The following is a 19,371-nucleotide window of genomic DNA, read 5'->3' on the forward strand; positions in this document are numbered from 1 at the left end:
CGAGGGCCGGGGGGGGGGGGGGGGAGGACGGGGGCAGGGATGCCCGCTGAGGCCTCAGAGCCCCGCCAGGGCACCTGTCAGTCCTGAGGGCTGTGGTGAGGGTCCCCCCAGCAGAGTGGGAGGTGAGGGTGAGGGTCTGTTCTCTCAGACATGAGCCTGTCTGCACCTCACACCCCCTCGTTCTCGAAGGCCCCGACGTGTTTGGAGGTGACATGGAGGGGTCTTCCTCCCAGGCCTCTTGTCGGGGAGCCTCTTTTTTCAGAGCCGCAGAGAGAGCTGGGCCGCTCTGGACGGGCTGGGCTGGGAGGTTCTTAGCCCGGTGCTGTGTTGGGGGATGTGGGCGTCCCTGGAGCCCGGGCCACAGTGCAGGCAGTGGGTGGGTCCAGCATTGCCTCTGGCCCATCAGGGCGGGCGCGGGGCTGAGACCAGGCCACCTGAGGCCACAGGGTCCCCCTTCTCTGGGTGGCCCGTCCTTGTGGCTCTGCGTCTACTTCCTTCCTCTCTCTGAGGGCTTCCTCTGCGTCCACACGCAGCCCCGGCCTGGCCATCATCCTGGACTGGTTCACCCTACAGTCCCGGCCTCCCCCCCGCCCCCCCCAGGGGGACCAATAGGAGCCTGAAGAGGTCGGCTGGCTCTGTGGGGTTGCTGTGGCAGGGGTGGGACTGTGTGGCCTGCTCTCAGGGCCAGGCCGCTTCCCTGGGGGGGCAGTGGCTAGAGGAGGGAGGAGGGAGGAGGGAGGGTGCCCACCCTGCAGGAGGGAGCCTGAGCCCTGGGGGGGCCCTGGTGGCTCCTGAGCCGGCTGGCACTGCCTCTAGGCCAGACGGGGAACCCCACACGCTTCCTGCGACAAGATCCTCCTTCCTGCTTGGTCCGGGATAAACCGCGGTTCCTGTGGGAAGACTCTCTGTCTCTTTCTCTCCACCTGCAGCACAGGCGGGGGGTGGGGGGGGGAGGGAGGGACAGCCTTGGCCGCCCACCCCACATCCCCGCTGCCTCCAGGGTGTGGGGCCCGTCTCTTTAAAGCAACACGAGTCACTCAAAACTCAGATGCCAGCTTTGTGCTGGCGGCCAAGGTCCTGTGATGACGGGAATGAAACACCAGTGGGAGTGGCTGCCACAGCCCATGCTCCTGAGCCTGGGCGGGCCGGGCCCTGCAGCGACCCCACTGGGAGGCATGGAGCTCTTCGGGGCGTCTGGTCGGCCCCATGTGGGGGAGAGGGCGGGAGAGCAGCCTGGGGGGAGAAATGGGCCTGGGGTCCATGCGAGTCACAGCCAGGCCGAGCAGCCCACCCGGATGCAGTGCCAGGAGTCAGAGAGGGTCTTAGAAATGACTGTGAGAGGATCAGCCCAGCGCTGGCCCTTAGGGGTGGGGCTGAGTGAGGAGCTGCTCACCCCCCTGCAGGGAGGAGGAAACGGGCTCAGAGAGGCTCAGCTGGAAGGCTGTCCCGCCCGCCCCCCTGTCCCCCCTCCTGCGGGCTGAGCCCAGGTTGGACTGCTTCCCGCCCCTTCCCAGCCTTTTCCACCTTGGAGACCCCTCCTCATCTGCCAAATCCGGGTCTGAGTGTCTCCCCCTTGGAACACCCTCCGGTCCACCCATCCAGCCAGCACCACCGCCCATCCCCCACCAGCAGAGCACCCCACCCTTCGCGGCTGTCCATGGGGTGCACGAGCACCCCGCTCAGGCCCCCTAGCAGCGCGGGCGTGGGCGCACGGCAGCGGAAGTCCTGGGTGACCGTGACGGAGCCTGCACGGGCGGGACTGCTGGGACCTCACCTGCGATGTCCCCTCGCCCCAGCTGCTTTGTGAGGTCTGTCTGCAGGCGTCCCCATTTTACAGACAAGAAAACTGAGGCCTAGAGAGGGGGAGCCCCGGTCCATGTCGCTCAGCTTTGACTCCACGTCTGTGCCCTCACCTCCCTGCCATGTGCCGTTGAAGCCCCCCCTCCCCCCAGAGCCCGGGGCGCCCCTGTCCAAGGGTGAGGGCCATCGAGATCTGCCACTTCTCCCAGGTCACCAACCTGAGGTGTCAGCCGGCCCAGGGCTCCGTGTGCAGCCGGGATGTGGCAGGAAGTGCCTCCTCAGAACCAGCCAGAGCCCCCTCCCGCCTCAGCTGCCACCCGGGTTCCTGCCTGTCCCCAGTGGCTTGTGGGCGCGGTCAGTTTGGGGGGTTTCTATGCGGTGAGTCAGACAGTGGCGACCCGGGTGCCCATGCCCCCCTTCTCTGCCCCTTCCCGTGTGACTGGGCCCTCGAACCGCAACACGGGATGTGACTCCTCTCGGGTGAGAAGCCAGTCGGGGCCCGTGGCTTCGCACAGCTCAGTGGCGTCGTTCCGTGGCATGAAGAGCGAGCCTTGATCCAGCGGTTCCTTACGGCGCCGTTATTGCAAACATAAATCATGAGTTGTAGGGACGGGATGAATGTGAGTCTTTAACTTGCGATTTGGTCCCAGCGGCTCCAGTTTAATAAATTTTTCAAGCTTCCCCCTCCTTCTCCTTCCATGAGAAGCACATCCCTCGCATCCTGTCCCCGTGGACCTGGGGTGATATTATCCATTAGGGCAGCTTACAAGGCAAACAGGGAGGCCATTTCTCACCCGGCTGCCTGCGGGGCAGAGAGGAAGCTGTGCGAGTCGAGGTGGAGCTGGGGCAGTGGCTCAGCCTCATCAGGGCAGCTGGAGCGAGGGAGCCCCACTTCCTCTGGGGCGGCCGGGAGCGAGGGAGCCCCACTTCCTCTGGGCGGCCGGGAGCTAGGGAGCCCCACTTCCTCTGGGCGGCCGGGAGCTAGGGAGCCCCACTTCCTCTGGGCGGCCGGGAGCGAGGGAGCCCCACTTCCTCTGGGCGGCCGGGAGCGAGCAGCGACAGTTTGAGCAGAACCTGCTCATTCTTTCCTTTGGGCTCTCGGCCAGGTGTCGGAAGCTGCCTGGGCCTGATGCTCCACAGCTGGATCCCCCTCAAACACGCAGCCCTGTGCCGCTCTCTCCCACACAGGGAACCTGGGGGGGACCGACATGGCGAGCGCCCCGATGTTGGCTTCCATTCATTCATTCATTCAGTCGTGTACTCGTTCAGTTGCCAACTGGATACTAAGCTCTTTCTGTGTTCCCAGGAGCTGGGACTATAAAGGGGAGTGAGACCCCTGCCCCCCAGGCCCCTGTGCTCCAGGCAGGGGTGGGGCTGGCTGCAAGAGGGGCGAGCGCTGGAGGAGAGGCGTGGGTCCCCCATGTGGACCCTCCTCTGAGAGGCCGTTCTGCCTGGGGTGTCCCCCACTGTCACCCCAGCCTAGCGGGTGGTGGAGGCCCCCCAGCCTCTGCCCACCAGACACAGCTCCTCAGTGGAGGCCGCCTCCCACCACCCAGTGCAGGAGTCTGTCTGTCCACTCCCGCCACGCCGGCTCCCAAGCCACAGGGCTGTCTTGTGGGACAAGCCCAGGACCTGGCTCTGTCGTGTCCTGTTTGTGTGGCCTCTGACAGGTTTCCCACCTTGCGTGCCTCGGTTTCCCGGGTGTGACACGCAGTGTCTGTATCTGCTTTGGGGACCGGCTGGGAAGGTCGCCAGTGACGTTGTGGGCGGCACAGCCCAGAGATCACACCGCGGGTGCTCAGCAGGGACGGTGGCTCCCGACCCGTTTCACCCCGAATGTGGCCTTTCTTCTCTGATTCCGAATGGCTGTGGCTGTGCCGCCCGGAGAATGGCACACGGGCCACACGTGGGACTGTGAGTTCTCTAGTAGCCACACCAAACCAACAACAAAACACGAAGCAGGAAGAAAACACAACACAGGCAGGTGAATGTTCAGAATGTATTTTTGTTTAACCCAACATCCAAAATCCAGTGGCACCTGGTTCCTGGAACCGAACTCGTTCCGGAGGGCTGTTCGGAACCGGGTCATCTGTTCCCATTGGAAGACGTGTAAATGGAAGGACTCGTCCCAGACCCTCCCGTGGTCCCGCTTCACCCTCTCTGACAGGCAGGCCAGGCTCTTGTCCTGTTTAACTGTGAGTGAGCACGAGGAAAGCAGAAGGGACATGGAAGGTAAATGGAGATTTAACAAACAGGAAAGGGAATGCACAGTAAGATGAAAATTTAACAGTAATTATAGGCAGCAACCAAAGCAAAACACAAAACGTGAAGATGTTCGGGCACAATATCCTGAGATGTGAACCGTGGGAAACCGACTCAGATCGCGCAGCCTCTCCTGTGAGAGGCGCCTGACGATCACACAGGCATCGGCGTGAAAGGGCTGTCGGTCCGAGGGGGGAGGTGTCGGGGAAGCGGGGTCCCACTGGATTACTTAGTTTGACGCGACGCAGGAGCCCACGTGCTCTGCGGAACCGCGGGCACAGCCCAGTGGGACTCCCCGCGTTGGGAGCTCACAGCCGCAGCGGGTAGCGGCCCAGGTGGGCAGCGGGGTCTCGGGTCAGAACGTGACCCGGGAGCTCAGAAGCCCGTGCGTCTGACACAGCGCTGGGCTGGGATGATGGCCTTGGGGGCTCCGAGCTCGCTGTCGAGGCCACTGAATCATGTATAATTGAACAGGACAGCAGCTGGTTGAAAAAATTAACACAAGATACTGCCACTTAAAAACGCTTCATCCAGCAAACGGGGAGGTCTGTTTTGAAATTGCTCTCACGATGAATGCCTTGCGTTTGCATATGGCTTCTCCCTCCCTGAGAGCCCCTCTTCTTCCTGGGGCGCTCCGGGGAGCCTGGGGGTGCGGCTCCTCCTGTCTCAGACCTGCCCGAGTCCTGGGCCGGACTGGGGTGACGTGCCTGAACTGGGGGAATCCCTCGCCCAGGGCTGGAAGGGAGTTTGCACACAAGCACCACCCATGGGCGCCCAGATTGGGGCTGGGTTAATACCAGCCCAGAAATCCTGGAGGGCTCCTCAGAAGAGGTGGCCACTGGGTCTTGGAGCCCAAGTAGGAGAGCCGTGGGCGCCATGGGCGTGCGTGGGGCAGTGAGGAGGTTGCATCTCGAGCACCGAGTCCCGTGGGGGCGCTGCAGGGAGGTCCTGGCGGGGCAGGATCCCGAGCGGGTGGGACAGCGCGGGGATCAACTGGAATGTCCCCCAAACATGGGAGGAGAAGGCGGCTCTCATGCTGGTCCCTGCACCAGTGACCTGGAGGCCCCTTTCTGGGCCTATTTCCCGTTCTCTTTATTAATGTCATTTGTTCCTAAAATGTATAGCTGCCCGGGCCTCCCTCCACTGGCCCCGCGGCCTCGCCTGCCTCTGATGGAGCAGCCTGTGGCGTCCCCTCTCCTCTGTCCCACGCGGCCACAGTTTCGACGCTGGCCTCGTCACCAGGCCCGCTCTGCTGTGGGACAGGAGCCGGGCACCGGCGCCTGCAGGGCCTGCCTGGACCTCGGGCACCGGCGGGCAGGGCCTCGGGCTCTGTTTCCTTGGGGGCAGCGTCTGCAGGGACAGGGAGGCCGAGTGCTCGGCTGCAGGTGCCAGGCCTGGCCGTGGCGAGGGCATGGGGCCGGGGGCAGGAGCCCGGGCGTCGGAGCTGGGCACCGCCTGACTGGCCTGCGAAGACTCCCGCGGGGTCCCCCCTGGGCCTCCCCGTGTCCTGGCGGTTAGTGAGGGGCTGGGGAGTTGGGGCTCTGTCTCGGGTCCTTCTGAAGCACGGCAGGCAAAGCAGGAGCTGGGCTCTGCACGCTGCCCGGTCTAAACTACACCTGGGAGGCAGGTGCCCACCCTTAGGCCCCTCTGACCGCTCCCTCCCCGCAGCGAGCACGACGTGGGGGAGGACATCTACGACTGCGTCCCGTGTGAGGATGAGGGGGACGACATCTACGAGGACATCATCAAGGTGGAGGTGCAGCAGCCCATGGTAAGCGCCCCCCCCCCTCCCCCCTGGGCCCGCGCCCACACGCCCTCTTCCTCACCCGCACGGGTTTTTAGACTTGGCGGAGCAGTCTGCCCTTTTATTTTTATTTTATTTTATTTTTTATTTTTATTTTTTTAAAATATATTTTATTGATTTTTCACAGAGAGGAAGGGAGAGGGATAGAGAGTTAGAAACATCGATCAGCTGCCTCCTGCACACCTCCCACTGGAGACGTGCCCGCAACCAACGTATATGCCCTTGGCCGGAATCGAACCTGGGACCTTTCAGTCCGCAGGCCGACACTCTATCCACTGAGCCAAACCAGTTAGGGCAGTCTGCCCTTTTAAAACATATATATATACACTATTGATTTCGGAGAGAAAGGGAGAGGGAGGGAGAGAGAGAAACACCAGTGATAAGAGAATCACTGATCGGCTGCCTCCTGCACGCCCCACGCTGGGGATCGAGCCCGAAACCCGGGCCTGTGCCCTGACCAGGAATCAAACTGTGACCTCCTGGTTCATAGGTCGACGCTCAACCACTGAGGCCTGCTGGCCGGGCTGATTCTGGCCCTTTCTTTAAAAATGAGCCGGCCCCGGTCCGGGCCACTGAGGGGGAGCTGGTCCGGTGTGGAAGGAGCTGCAGAGGCTGCCCCTGTCCTCCCCACCCCGGTTCCTCCCCCTTCCTGGGCCCAGCCTGCTGCAGGCCCCCCGTCCCTGCGAAGTCTCCTCAGGAGGCTGGGATATGACGCGCCCTTCCCGCGTAGCCCTGGGATTCTCGAAGGCTGTGCGGGGCTCGGAGTCCCTCCCACCCGGGAGCCGCCAGCTCTCAGTGGGAGCCCCGCTCACACCACACGTGTCAGCTCACACTGCACGCACCGGCCTCTCTGGGCAGCGCGATCATCCCAGTCAGCCAGCTGAGCGTCCTCTGTGTGCGAGGGTGTCTGTTTCCGCCGGGAGGCTGACAGCCTGGGTCGCCCGTGGGCTGCAGTGCGGGGTTAATGCCCACAGCTGCTGTGGGGAGGCGGGTCCTGCCGGCCGGGCCGGGCTGGGCCGGGGAGATGGGGACCTGGCCCCAGCCCCTCGGGCCCCCACACAGGGGCATGGAGGTGCCACTTGCCCCCTCAGGAGGCTTTTGATGCCATTTGCTTTCACACAAGAAATGGGGGAACGTCTCAGAAAGGGAATTCGGGGTCCACGTGGGAGTGAGCAGTGGCGGCGAACACACGAAGCGGGGAGCCGCTCCCCCGGCCTTTCAGAGAGGCTTTCCCGCTCTGGGCGCCTGCGGCCCCTCCGGCATCACGCGGGGGAGACGGGACATGCTGGGCGCGGCGCTCGCCACCCCGAAACTGCCCTGAAGGGTGTGGTGGGTTCCCTTCCCCTCAGTAACCAGGTCTCACTCTGTGAGTCTGCTGTGGGGCCGTGGCCTTGGGCGATCCTGCCCCCCAGGGGGGTGTTGGGGGCTGGAAGGCCACCCTCGCCTGTTGCTGGAGGTCTCTGCTTCCCCGCCCCCAGCTGCCCAGGAGCCTGGCCGGCCTCTGGGCTCCCCTAGCCCTTAGGGAGCCGGTGTCCTCTGGAGCGAGGACAGGACCGGAGCCCAGGTCACAGGCTCCCGAGACCCCCCACGGTGCTTGGCCTGCGAGACCTGGAGAGGGTGCTCCCCAAGCTCTCTCTGTCCCTGGCGCTGAACCCCATACAGCGGGACCTGGGGCTGTTGGCAGGGTCTGGGGGCTGAGACGATGTCCCCTCGCCCCCCATATCCTGGGGATAAGCTGGCGCCCCCTGCCCTGCTCTGCTCAGTGTCCTAACGCCCGGGCTGGTGCTCACAGGCCGCCGTGTCCATCCTGGGTAGGTGGGCCTCCTGCCACGCCCTCTGGGACCCATGGCTGGTGTATCTCATCCCCTGCCATCCCCTGCCACGGCTGGGCCCCCCCCCCCCACAGTCCCAGTGGAGGTCATGGGGACAGTGCTTTTGTGAAGGAAGATAAAACCAGAGATTGGCAGGTGGTTCTCAGCCCAGATGTGGGAAGACCAGCCATGTGCTCGGTCCCGGGCCTGTCCCTCCCACCCGCCCAGCAGCGGGCACCCCTGCAGCTGTGGGCTAAATGCGTGGGCCTCCCTGACCCCCACGTGCAGCTGGGTGCTAACTGGGTCTCTGTCTGTTTCCATGCTCTCAGATCAGGTACATGCAGGTAAGCGCTGCCCGCGGCGTCTCCCCATCGCGGGCCCTGCCCTGGGAGACACTGTCGGCCTGTTTTTATGCAGTTTTAGGGGGACCACTCAGCATCCCCATGGAGCCCCGAGAGTAACAGTGCAGTCCCCTGGCTGAGCAGGGCTGTCACCCTGGCCCTGGGGCATGTGCCCTGCGCGGCCCTCGGAGCTGCGGCCCCGGCGGAGCCCAGCAGGGCCTGGCCTTCCTGGAGGAGGAGGACGGTCAGGGCACACGGGGTCCGAACGTCATGCCATGGGTCCCAGCTCCTTCTCCCGGGGCCTCGCTCACGGGCACATACGGCTCAGCTGAGGGGCCCGAGAGCGTGGCTGCCTCTGTAGTCACATCACCCCCCTTCCTCGCCCTGTGACCACAGTCTTGGTCAGCCCGCCCCCCGTCCCGGTCCCCCTAGAGGTGGGGGCAGGCTCTGCCACGGTGGCGTGTCCCCAGGGGCCCTGCTTGCAGCCCATGGGCGCTGGGAAGGGCCAGCTTGTGAGGAATCCGTGTCCTTCTCTGAGGCACCAGCTGAGGAACCAGTTGGCAGACACGGGTCCTCAGGGAGCTGGTCAGAGGCTCTCCTGTGCACACAGTAGGTGCTTTAAGCACCTCACACGTGCTGTCTATGCCAGAGGTGGCTTGTGTGGGGCTTGCCCTGGCCTGGAAGCCGCGCTCCCTTGGCACTGCTGCCCGTTCTCAGGTTCCCGCCACAGCCCCTCCACGTGCCTCAGTTTCCTCATCTGCAAGAGGGGAGGGGGAGGAAGGCCTGGGCCCTTCTGTCTCCCATCCGGCCCCATGTTGGCCAAGCGGGCGGTGAGCGGGTGGCAGGCCTGGTGGGCGTCCCTGCTCACGCCCGTGTCCGCCCGTAGAAAATGGGCATGACGGAGGACGACAAGAGGACGTGCTGCCTGCTGGAGATCCAGGAGACCGAGGCCAAGTACTACCGCACGCTGGAGGACATCGAGAAGGTGGGCTCGGCCCCTGCGCGCCGGCTCCAGCTCCCCGGGGCTCGGCCTTCCAGGGCAGGGGCCACCCCTGCCTGGTGCGTCCGGGTGGTGTTGGGGGCCTCAGCCAGGGCGTGCCGTGTGCTTTGGGGGGTAACCATGTTTACAGGCCGCCCCTCCCCATTCGAGGTCGGTGTGCTCCCCCCGAGTCAGACAGGCCAGGGCAGCCTGTCCATGTGGACAGTTCCTCCTGCTCCGTCCCGTGGCCGGGAGAGGTGGGGACAGGCCCTCTGGGGAGAAGGGGCCGGAGAGGAGAAGCACGAGTCCTCCCCGGGCGGGAGGGGCGTTTGCACCTGTGAGAACCGAGGCAGCTCGGGCACTGCCTGCCTCGCGGAGCTTCTGGGCGTGGAGAGCCTCTCCTGGCAGGTTCAGGGCGCAGGCGGGGACCGTGGCCCTGTCACCGTCCAGAGGTGCATGAGGGTGACGCCCTCCCCGCCCTGCCCGGGCCTCAGTTTCCTCATGTTTCAAACGCTAGCCGTGCTCCGTGGTGGCTGTGGGTTTGTGTCCAGCGCATGCGAGTGCCCCCAGGGAGCAGGTGTGTGCTCGGCCCGCGCTCAGGCCCCACTTGCCTGCCCCGCGCAGCAGAGCCGGGCCTCCCAGATGCTCTGCAGCGAGTACTGAGCGCCGGCCTGGCCAGGCCTGGGGGCCGCCTGCAGGGAGCCCCTGACCTCGGCGGGGTTGTCAGAGCCCCTCGGGCCGCGCTGTGGCCTGGAAGGTGGCTGCCCCCCGCGCTGAGACAGCATCGGGCTCTGTCTTCCAGAACTACATGGGCCCCCTGAGGCTGGTGCTGAGCCCGGCGGACATGGCGGCTGTCTTCATCAACCTGGAGGTGAGGCCCTGTGCGCCTGCCGGCGGGCTCTGTTCCGGGTCCCGGGCTGCGCCCCCCTGCAGGCTCTGTCCCAGGTCCCGGGCTGCGCCCCCCCTGTAGGCTCTGTCCCAGGTCCCAGCTATGCCCACCTGCGGGCTCTGTCCCGGGTCCCGGGCTGCGCTGCATCCCTGCCCAGGGCTTGGTGGGTCCTGGCTAAGGGGTGTTTTGTGGCTGGCAGATGAGAGGAGGGACTTGGTTTCGGGGACTTGGGTGTGCTCAGGCCTCCTTGGGCGGCCAGCCCCATAGCCCTCCTGGCTGGGTTACACCCACACTTCTGTGGGACGCACCCCCATGCCCGGGCCTCTCCGTCCGAGAGCGAACAGGGACCCGTGGCCCCTCTGGCTGGTGCCGCTCACGTGCCGACGGCTTTCCCTCCAGGACCTGATCAGGGTGCACCACAGCTTCCTGCGGGCCATCGACGTGGCCATGATGGCGGGCGGCGGCACGCTGGCCAAGGTCTTCCTGGAGTTCAAGGAGAGGTGGGTGGCGGCCCCTCCCGGCTGCGGGGCCTCGGGGGTGCCTGGGCTCCTCTCTGGGGCTGGGCAGGACAGTGCAGAGCTGACCAGCGGCTTCACTGGGCCAGGTCCTCTGGCTGTGTGCCGCCCGCGGCAGGGGGCATGTGTGCGTCTGTGCATGTGCATGTGTGTGCACGTGTGTGCACACATGTGAACCTACATGTCCGCATGTGCATGCCCAGGCTCCTGATCTACGGGGAGTACTGCAGCCACATGGAGCACGCTCAGAACACGCTGAACCAGCTCCTCGCCAGCCGGGAGGACTTCAGGCTGAAGGTGGAGGTAACAGTGGCTCCCGGCCCGGCCCCTGGCTCATCCCCCTGAGGCTGCAGCTCCATGGCCTCCTGCTCACCCCGTTGTGGGAAGGTGGGGATGGGGTAGTGATATACCTTTTTCTTTTTAAAATTTTTATTGATTTCAGAGAGGAAGGGAGAGGGAGAGAGAGATAGAAACATCAATGATGAGAGAGAATTATGGATCGGCTGCCTCCTGCACACCCCCACTGGGGATCGAGCCCGCAACCCGGGCCTGTGCCCTGATGGGGAATCGAACCATGACCTCCTGGTTCATAGGTCGATGCTCAACCCCTGAGCCACGCCGGCCGGGCTGATAGGACCTTTTTGTGTGGATTTTAGCAGGTGGTTTTTCCTCTGTGGGTGGGCAGAGAGCAGGTGGAGGTCACTGTCCTGGGACAAAAGATGGCCTGAGCCCCTGGGTGCAGGTGAGGTAGGCCCCAAGGACCGGATCTGGCTCAGTGTGGGGCTGTGACCGACCCCTGACCCTGGCCGACGTGAACCCCAAGGGGGCCCCAGTGACGGATGTTTGCTGGGAGCTGTGGAGCCTCCCCCGGCTCCCATCTCGCCCGGGCTCAGGGCCGGTCTCCTTGGGGTTTCCCACATGAGCCCCACTCAGGACCCTGTCCTTGTTCCCCTCCTCGGGGTGCCAGGCTGCTCCCCGGCTGGGTTCCCGTCAGATCCTGTTTCCGGAGTGGGTCCCGGTGCTGGGCCCCTTTGCTCAGCAGTGCGGGGATGCCTGGTGTCCAGACAATGAGGGGGAGCCCCTGGTTCTGCAGGTGGTCCCCTAATATGAGCCGGTTCCCCGAGGGTGTTGAGGCAGGCCCAGTGGGCGCCAGCCCCTGAATTGCAGTCCTCGTGTGGCCACTGCGGACCCGAGGCTGTGAGAGGCGGCAGCCCCGCACCTGGCGATGTGGGAGGGGGTTCTGGAAGCCAGGCCAGACAAGGACGGGACGCCCGGGCCCCAGTTCCGGCCTCAGGTCTGCCCCCGGCCGGGGTGTGGGAGCGTCGGGGTCCAGCGTCCCCGGGCAAGGACGCCCCTCATCGCCTTGCTGCCCCGACGCCCAGGAATGCACGCTGAAGGTCCAGGACGGGAAGTTCAAGCTGCAGGACCTGCTGGTGGTGCCCATGCAGCGGGTGCTCAAGTACCACCTCCTCCTGAAGGTGAGCCCTCGGCCTCTGCGCTGGGCCGGGCGGAGCCACGGGGAGGCTAGAGCCAGCAGACACATTCGACGCCGTGCTAGTGCACAGAGCGCCAGGGGCACTGGGAGCTGCTCTCTGTGCCGTTTGCCCAGTAACTGTACGAAGGAGAACTAGGATGAAGTGGGCAAGCGAGCAGAGGAAGTGGGAGAGATGGGACGCCTCCCCCGGCCAGGAGAGAGCGTTCCCGTGGCTACGCCTTAGCCGCCATGAGCTCCCGGCAGCCACGGGGAATGGGAATAGGGAGTCCTGGGCAGGAGGGCCGGGGGCAACACTGGTTCCGGAAGGTGCAGAGGGAGGCTCTTGCGTGAACCAACCTGTTCCCTGGGGGCTCAGCACCCACCTTTGTGCTGCTAGCGCCCCTCCTGTTATCCACAGGACTTGGGGACACCCTCCCTGAAGCAGTGTGTGGCCTGGGTGGGGGCCCGCTCTCTGCTGGAGGGGGCGGCTGAGCCCGTCTGTCTCAGGAGGCCTCACTCTGTGCCCACACGCTGTGCCCGGTGGGGGCGAGGGCAGAGGCCAGGACCCCCTGAGGGGTGACCCATGGCTCCCTTCTCACCTCCTCAGGAACTTCTCAGCCATTCCACCGACCGGCCCGAGAGGCAGCAGCTGAAGGAAGCACTGGAAGCCATGCAGGTGGGTGGGTAAACTGAGGCAGGGAGAGGCCGGGCTGGCCTGGGGCTTAGAGAACAAGCCTGTGACCCTAGATGTAGCGTTTCCTGGGGAGCAGGGAACAGAGCAGGGCACGGGGTGGTGGGGGAGACCCATCGACGGGCAGAGGGTCGGGGCCAGGGGCGCTGCAGGCTTTCCCGCCGTCCACTGGGGCCTCAGATTCCCAGGCCCTGGACTCAGTTCTGGGCATCTGGCCTGTGCTGCCTGCTGCCCAGCCTGGGACTTCCGCTTCTGACATGCCCGCCCCCCGCCAACCCTGAGCCGTGCCACCTCCCCCGCCTCCCGGGCCTGTGCCAACCCACTGGCAGCTACACCTCCCCGCTGCCCCGAGACCTCCTGTGGCCCCACTGCCCATCGGGCACGGGCTCAGAGTGCAGGGCCTCCAGGGCCTGGGTGCTCTGCGGTGCTTGCCACGGGCCTGAATCCCAGGCAGCTTGGCCACGCCAGGCCCTGAACACCCTCCATCCTTTCCCCGCTCTGAGTGCTGGCAGCCCCCCCCCCCCCCCGCTGTGTCCCCAGTCTTTGCAGGGTGGTCGTTTCCCGGGAGGGTGGCCCCTGGATTCCGTTCCCTGTTGCGCATGCTCCGCGCGGAGAGCGCCTCTGAGCAGCCCTGTGCTCCTGGGGACTTCACTCCACGCCCGTGTGGGCCTGTGGCCTGTGCCGTGCGGCTGCAGTGGTCGCACAGCTGCCCGGCCGTCTTGTGGCCTTTCTGCCTCGGGTCTGGTTCTGCCGCTGGGCTCCTCGCGGGGACGGGCAGGAGATCTGTGGGGAGGCCGGACCGGCTTGCGGCTTCACCCACGGCAGCCTGCGCTCCTGCTGGGCAGGGGCTGTGGCACCCTCCTGGTTTTCCGGGGTGGGCCGGGTCCCCTGGCTCTCCTAAGTGCCGGGTGCTCTGCCCAGTCGCTCTGCCCTCTGGATTGCAGTGGGCACTGCCCCCTGGTGGCTAGCAGGAGGCTGCATGACATGGCCAGCTGGTGAGGTTCGCCCTGGTGCAGCCAAGGGTCCGGAGATGGTGGCCTTTGGGGTGTCCACTCCCCAGGGCTCAGACAGGGCTGATCCGAGTCTAGTTGGCTGTTGATTATCTACTCTCACCTGGGGGCTCAGGAGGCAGGGGCTTGGGGTTCTTGGCCCACTGATTGGAGTGTGGTTTGGGGTTGGTTTTACCTTGTCTTCCTGAGTTTCTTTATTTGTCAAGTGGGGTTGGCCCTTCTCACTACCTTGCTGCCTTGAGAGCCAGCCACTTCGGGCACATGGTGGAAGGTGCTTTTTAAAAAACATATATTTTTTAAATTGATGTCAGAGAGGAAGGGAGAGGGAGAGAGACAGAAACATCAATGATGAGAGAGAGTCATTGATGGGCTGCCTCCTGCACGCCCCTCGCTGGGGATTCAGCCCGTAACCCGGGCCTGTGCCCCGACCAGGACTTGAAACGTGACCTCCTGGCTCACAGGTCAACGCTCAACCACTGAGCCGCGCTGGCTGGGCTGCATGCAGGTGCTTTGAAAGTGCCCGGCCCTGGGCGGTGCGGGATGGGGTGGGGCTGAGCCCCTCGCCCCGCCGGCCGGGCCTGCTAACCCCGCCCACACTGCTGTTTCCCAGGACTTGGCAATGTACATAAATGAAGTGAAGCGGGACAAAGAGACCCTGAAGAAAATCAGCGAGTTCCAGAGCTCCATAGAGAACCTGGTAAGTGCCAGCTCTCCAAGGAATGGAGATTGTTCTTCTAAATGTATTTTTACTGATTTCAGAGAGAGAGAGAGAGAGAGAGAGAGAGAGAGAGAGAGAGAGAGAGAGAGGTGAGAATCATGGATCGGCTGCCTTCTGCACGCCCTCCACGGGATCCAGCCCACAACCCGGGCCTGTGCCCTGACAGGAATCGAACCGTTACCTTTGGTGCATGGGACAACACTCACCCAACCGAGCCACGCCGGCCGGGGCCAGAGAGTGACGATTAATCATGTCCACGTGCTACATGCATTTTTAAAATGCCTTTCACGATCTCCATATTGAATAAGCGGAAGTGTGAGAACACCCTTGTCCGGCCGGGTCCTAGGTCCTGGGAGCTGGTGCAGCCCTGACATTCCGCCATGCCAGCCAGCCCGGCGCCCAGTGCTCACAGGTGGTGCTGCCCAGGGGCAGGCCCGAGGGAGACGGCACCAGCCACCCCTCCCCCTCCGGCCTGGACCGAGGACTCTCTTGGTCCAAGAGGCTGTGGCTCCCAGGGGGCCTGAGGGTCCTGTTTCCTGGACCCTGGCCCACCCTCGCCCCCACTGGCCCCTGGGGGACAATGGAGCGTGTGTCCACGCTGCCTGGGAGCTGCCCTTGGGTTCTCCCCTCCCCCTGGGCGTCAGGCAGGCACCTCACGGGACCCCCTCAGAGTCACCCTTGGGCGTTGGGTGCCACTGTGACCTGCGGGAGAGGAGCTGGGCCATCAGAAGCGGGCACCCCTGCTTGTCCCAGCCGACGTCTCGCCAACCTGCCAGTGTGTCCCCAGCGCCCCTCCACTTTCTCTCTGTCGACACGTGGGGCGCATCCTTCTTTGCTGGGGGTCTGTCCTGTGCATTGCAAATGGCCCAGTAGATGCCCGTAGCACCCCCACCTTGGGGGGCCCAGTGATGACCACGCACGTCTCCCGGTGGCCCCTGGGCACAGAACTGGCCCTGGCTCAGAGCCGCCGGCCTGCACGACGCGCTCTCGTCCCTGAACTCGCCGGTCCCGCTGAGTCTGTGGAAGTCAAATCCGTGCAGAAGCTTTGGGCAGAGGAAGCTCCCGGGTGCCCTGGCCCCACCTGGTGCCCGTTGCCCATTCCTCATCCCCGGGGTCGAGAGAGCCCAAGGGGGACCCCCTGTGCACACGCGCCTGAGGACGCTCGTACCGTGTCCGGGTGAAGGAAAGCCGTCCCCACGCAGGGTTAGGGTACAGCTCCGTTTTCCTTCCTTTAGAACAAAATCGAGCGCCCGGGGCAGGGGGCAGGGACAGGGCCCGGACTGGGGTGCAGTGCCTTCGGCGCCTGGCGGAGCGGGCCCGGCAGGGTCCCCGGCAGCAGCATTTCCTCGATGCCCCATGATGCACGGCATCACTTTTACATGAAAAAAGACGGGTTTTGTTGGTTAGTTAACCATTTTCGTGTAGCGTCTGAGTTACACTTGTTCCTGAAGAAACAAAACTACGGCCCGGCGGCGAGCAGGTGCCCCGCGCAGCCGCTCTCTCTCCGGAGCCCCGTCCCCCGGGCGGGCAGCGGCTCGTCCTGCACGTTAGAGGCGAGACGTGGAGGCTCCGAGGGAGTCGCTGTGCAGGGTGCTCAGCCCTCCCTCTGGGACACGAGCCGCTGTGCTCTGAGACTGGCCCTGGCAGCTTCTGGAAAATTCCGAGAGTTCAGAAGAAGATGCTGAGACCCGTCCATTGGAGCACCATGCGGACACGGCCTCCTCAAGGTTGGGGAGGCCAAGGAGGGCTTCCTGGAGGAGTCGTATCTGAGCAGCTGAGGGTCAGCATTCGTGCTGGAGCCAGGCAGAGGCAGGGCTCAGCCTCCCTGTCTGCGTGGACCACACAGGACCGTGTCCAGAGACCATCTCTGAACCAGAGCAGAGCAGCCGAGATACAAGCCTCACGGAAAACGGGAACGGAACCTCCGCAAAGCAGAGCGGGTGTGACGGAAGCCTGTGCCGTGGAAGACGAGCTGCTGGCAGGACCAACACCCGCCCGCCCTCCGTCTGTCACACGCCCTTTGTTCCCTTGAACTTGGTTTTTGGGCTGGGCGTCTGGCCTTTCCTACCGGGTCCCTGCTTGGCACCGCACCGCGGCGGCCTGGGGCGCCGCCCACCGTGAATGGCTCTTTGTTCCTGGGAGATGAAGGCAGGCCCGGCGGGCTGGGCACAGGAGCCTGCAGGCCCGTTCCTCCGGCACCCGCTGTCCCTTGTTCTAAGCACCAGCCAGGACCCACCGGGTTCTTTCGCTGGGTTTCCGCCTCCGTGGGATCGGCCCCTTGGGCTGGTGCACACCAGGCCTGCCTCCGGGCAGGGGATGGGACGGGCCTGCCCTGGCACAGCTGACAGCTGACAGCCTTCCCGTCTTTTCAGCAAGTGAAGCTGGAGGAGTTTGGGCGGCCGAAGATCGACGGGGAGCTGAAGGTCCGGTCCATCGTCAACCACACCAAGCAGGACAGGTGAGCGGGGCGGGCGTCCCGGGCGGTGGCACCAGCCCAGCCAGGCGCCCACCCCCACAGCGTGGAAACGGCTTTTCTGCTGGAAAGAGCTGCCTGCCCGCTCGGCCTTGTGTTGCTCCGTTTTAATTGCTTCCTTCCTTCTCGGCAAGAGCGTTGGTGAGCCACGTCAGCCAGCGGCCACCACGCCCCTGGGGCTGCCCTGCCCGTGGCCGGCACTGGGCTGGGCTGGGCTGGGCTGGGGGGCAGCCAGAGGCCGTGGCCGGCGAGCTCCCAGGCTCCCAGCAGCTAGGCAGACAGCGTAGCCTCATGAGCCTTTGCCAAAAGACCGAGGGAGCGCCCAGGCGGGCGACAGGACGGCTCTGGCTGAGCTGGCACGGCAGCTGTTCAGTCCTCCGTGCACTCCTACTGTGTGCGAGGCCTGGTCCGAGGCTGGGGTCACAGCACACACGGGTTCGGCTCCCGCGGGGCTCCCAGTCTAGTTAGTGGGAGATGGAGCTGGGGGATGGAGGAGTCCATATGCACCTTGGGCCATGGGTGAGGTCAAGGAGGGCTTCCTGGAGGAGTCGTACCTGAGCAGCTGAGACCTGGCCGAGGGTCAGGTGAGTGGGTCAGCCAGGCAGAGGGCAGGGCTTGGGCTCCATCCCACGGCGGGAGCACGGTGCACGGGCCATGCTGACGCCCCGCCGTGCCCTGGGCAGGTACCTGTTCCTATTCGACAAGGTGGTCATCGTCTGCAAGAGGAGGGGCTACAGCTACGAGCTGAAGGAGGTCATCGAGCTGCTCTCCCACAAGGTGACCGACGACCCCATGAACAACAAGGATGTCAAGAAGGTGGGTCCCGGTCCTGGGGGGGACGGTGGGGCAGCGGGGCGCACAGGCCAGGGGCCGGGGTGATGCACCACTGAGGGGTGTCACGGAGTGGCCCCGGGAAAGGGTGGGCTGCAGTGGGGCAGGGCTTCCCTTGTCAGTCATCGTCTTGTCACTGTGCCTCCTGCTGAAGGCGCCCCTCTGTGCCGGCCCAGCCCAGCCCTGGCTTTCATCTCTGAGTCTTTCCAGGAGCGGGAGTGGCCAGGATCGCAGTGCCCAAGTGAGGGATGAGCAGAGGGACCCAGCCAAGTGCTCGGGTGGGAGTCGGGCCTTAGACCTTGGCTCCCGACGCCAGTCCACATTGGTCCTGCAGGAAGCAGTCCTTCCTGCCCCTGCCCACCCTGCCAAGGAGGGCCCTGGGTGGGCCTGGCATCAGCTGTCAGACTGCTGCCCAGTCAGTAGGCCATGCTGCTGGGGGTGGGACCATGGCTATTGGGGATGGGGCCATGGCTGCTGGAGTTGGGGCATGGCTGCTGGGGGTGGGGCCATGGCTGCAGGGGTGGGGCCATGGCTGCTGGGGGTGGGGTCATGGCTATTGGGGATGGGGCCATGGCTATTAGGGGTGGGGTCATGGCTATTGGGGATGGGGCCATGGCTATTGGGGGTGGGGCCATGGCTGCTGGGGGTGGGGCCATGGCTATTAGGGGTGGAGCCATGGCTGCTGGATGTGGCTGCCCTGCTCTCTCCATTCAGTCCTGCTTCTGCAGAGGCCTCTGCACCCAGAGCTCGGGCACTTACTGTGCAGCCCTGAGCTGCTGTGGGGCCAGGAGCCAGGGTGCTAAAGACCCAGATCCTGGGCTTCAGAGCTTACAGTGTAGAATGCGGGTGCCGCCTGGAAGAGCTGTTGGGGGGACCCACCTAACCCTGAGGTCCAAGACAGGCTACTGGGTGCAGAGGTGGTGGGCTGAGGCCATGCCCCAGGCTCCGGGCTGATGCTCCCCCAGGTCCCAGCCCCTGGCCCTTCCCCTGAGGGAGGAAGGCCCGGCTGCCCCCCAACCCCCCGGCTCTCGGCAGTGGTCAGTGTCCTGGGCTGTGAGCCCCGTCATGACCTCGCCCCCCTTTCCTCTCCTCTCCTCATGCTGCCTAGTCTCATGGGAAAATGGTAAGCACCTGGCGCCCCTCATGCCTCCTCACCTCCGGCCGACGCGGCACTTCCCACCGAGCCGGGAGTGGGGGCCCCAGGGCCTGAGGAGGGCGGCTCATGGCTTTCTTCCTCCTCGTCTAGTTTCTTAATCATGACGATGATGTGTGTGCAGGAGAAAGGGTTTGCCTCCTACAGAGGGTTCAAGTGAGGTCGGCCTGCCCTGCCTGGTCCCCCGCTGCTCCCTTCCCTGGAGGTTAAGGCCACGGCTGGTCAGGGGTTTGCCTAGTGTCCCTCTGTCACCCTCTGTCTTTCCTCCCCCTCCCTCCCTCTCTTCCTCCCTTCCTCCCTCCCCCCACCTTCCCCTCTGCCTCTCTGGTCCCCCCTCCCTTCCTTGCCTTCCATCATCTCTAACACCTGGGCGCGGGGTTTCCACACTCCTCTTCCTGGGCCCCTTTGGCAGCCCCTGAGGTGCCAGGCCTGGGGGCGGCCGACGGGTGGGCAGCCGTGTGGGGCTTTGTCGTGGGCGCCCCAGACCCATGGCCTTTCCCTCCCTGTTCCTTTCGGGTGATTTGCCTCAGAGCAGGGAGTTTCTTTAGCATCACATTTAGGAAGTGAGAGGAGGTGGGCGGTGATGGAAGGCCCGGGGCCAGTTCCCGAACACGGGCTCC

General features: G+C 64.8%; 1 protein-coding gene across 6 annotated transcripts in view; it reads left to right on the top strand.

Moving 5' to 3' along the window:
- Positions 1-19,371, top strand: part of VAV2 (vav guanine nucleotide exchange factor 2) — a 97,201-nt gene that overhangs the window by 62,572 nt on the left and 15,258 nt on the right. For 4 of the 6 annotated variants that reach the window (XR_011473342.1, XR_011473341.1, XM_070430336.1 and 1 more), the window contains exons 5-15: positions 5,731-5,833; positions 8,007-8,021; positions 8,905-9,003; positions 9,800-9,868; positions 10,286-10,386; positions 10,605-10,704; positions 11,784-11,879; positions 12,483-12,551; positions 14,187-14,273; positions 16,667-16,752; positions 17,451-17,583. Coding sequence is in view for 4 of the 6 variants with exons in the window: in XM_070430336.1 (XP_070286437.1) it covers positions 5,731-5,833; positions 8,007-8,021; positions 8,905-9,003; positions 9,800-9,868; positions 10,286-10,386; positions 10,605-10,704; positions 11,784-11,879; positions 12,483-12,551; positions 14,187-14,273; positions 16,667-16,752; positions 17,451-17,583 (958 nt within the window). In the remaining 2 variants the exon portion in view is untranslated. The remainder of the gene's footprint in view (positions 1-5,730; positions 5,834-8,006; positions 8,022-8,904; positions 9,004-9,799; positions 9,869-10,285; positions 10,387-10,604; positions 10,705-11,783; positions 11,880-12,482; positions 12,552-14,186; positions 14,274-16,666; positions 16,753-17,450; positions 17,584-19,371) is intronic. The other 2 variants (XM_070430337.1, XM_070430339.1) reach the window with 1 other exon arrangement.

The sequence above is a fragment of the Myotis yumanensis genome, unplaced genomic scaffold (assembly GCF_028538775.1).
Source record: "Myotis yumanensis isolate MYYU_CA2020_CCGP unplaced genomic scaffold, mMyoYum1.0.hap1 SCAF_12, whole genome shotgun sequence".
In the NCBI taxonomy this organism is placed as follows: domain Eukaryota; kingdom Metazoa; phylum Chordata; class Mammalia; order Chiroptera; family Vespertilionidae; genus Myotis; species Myotis yumanensis.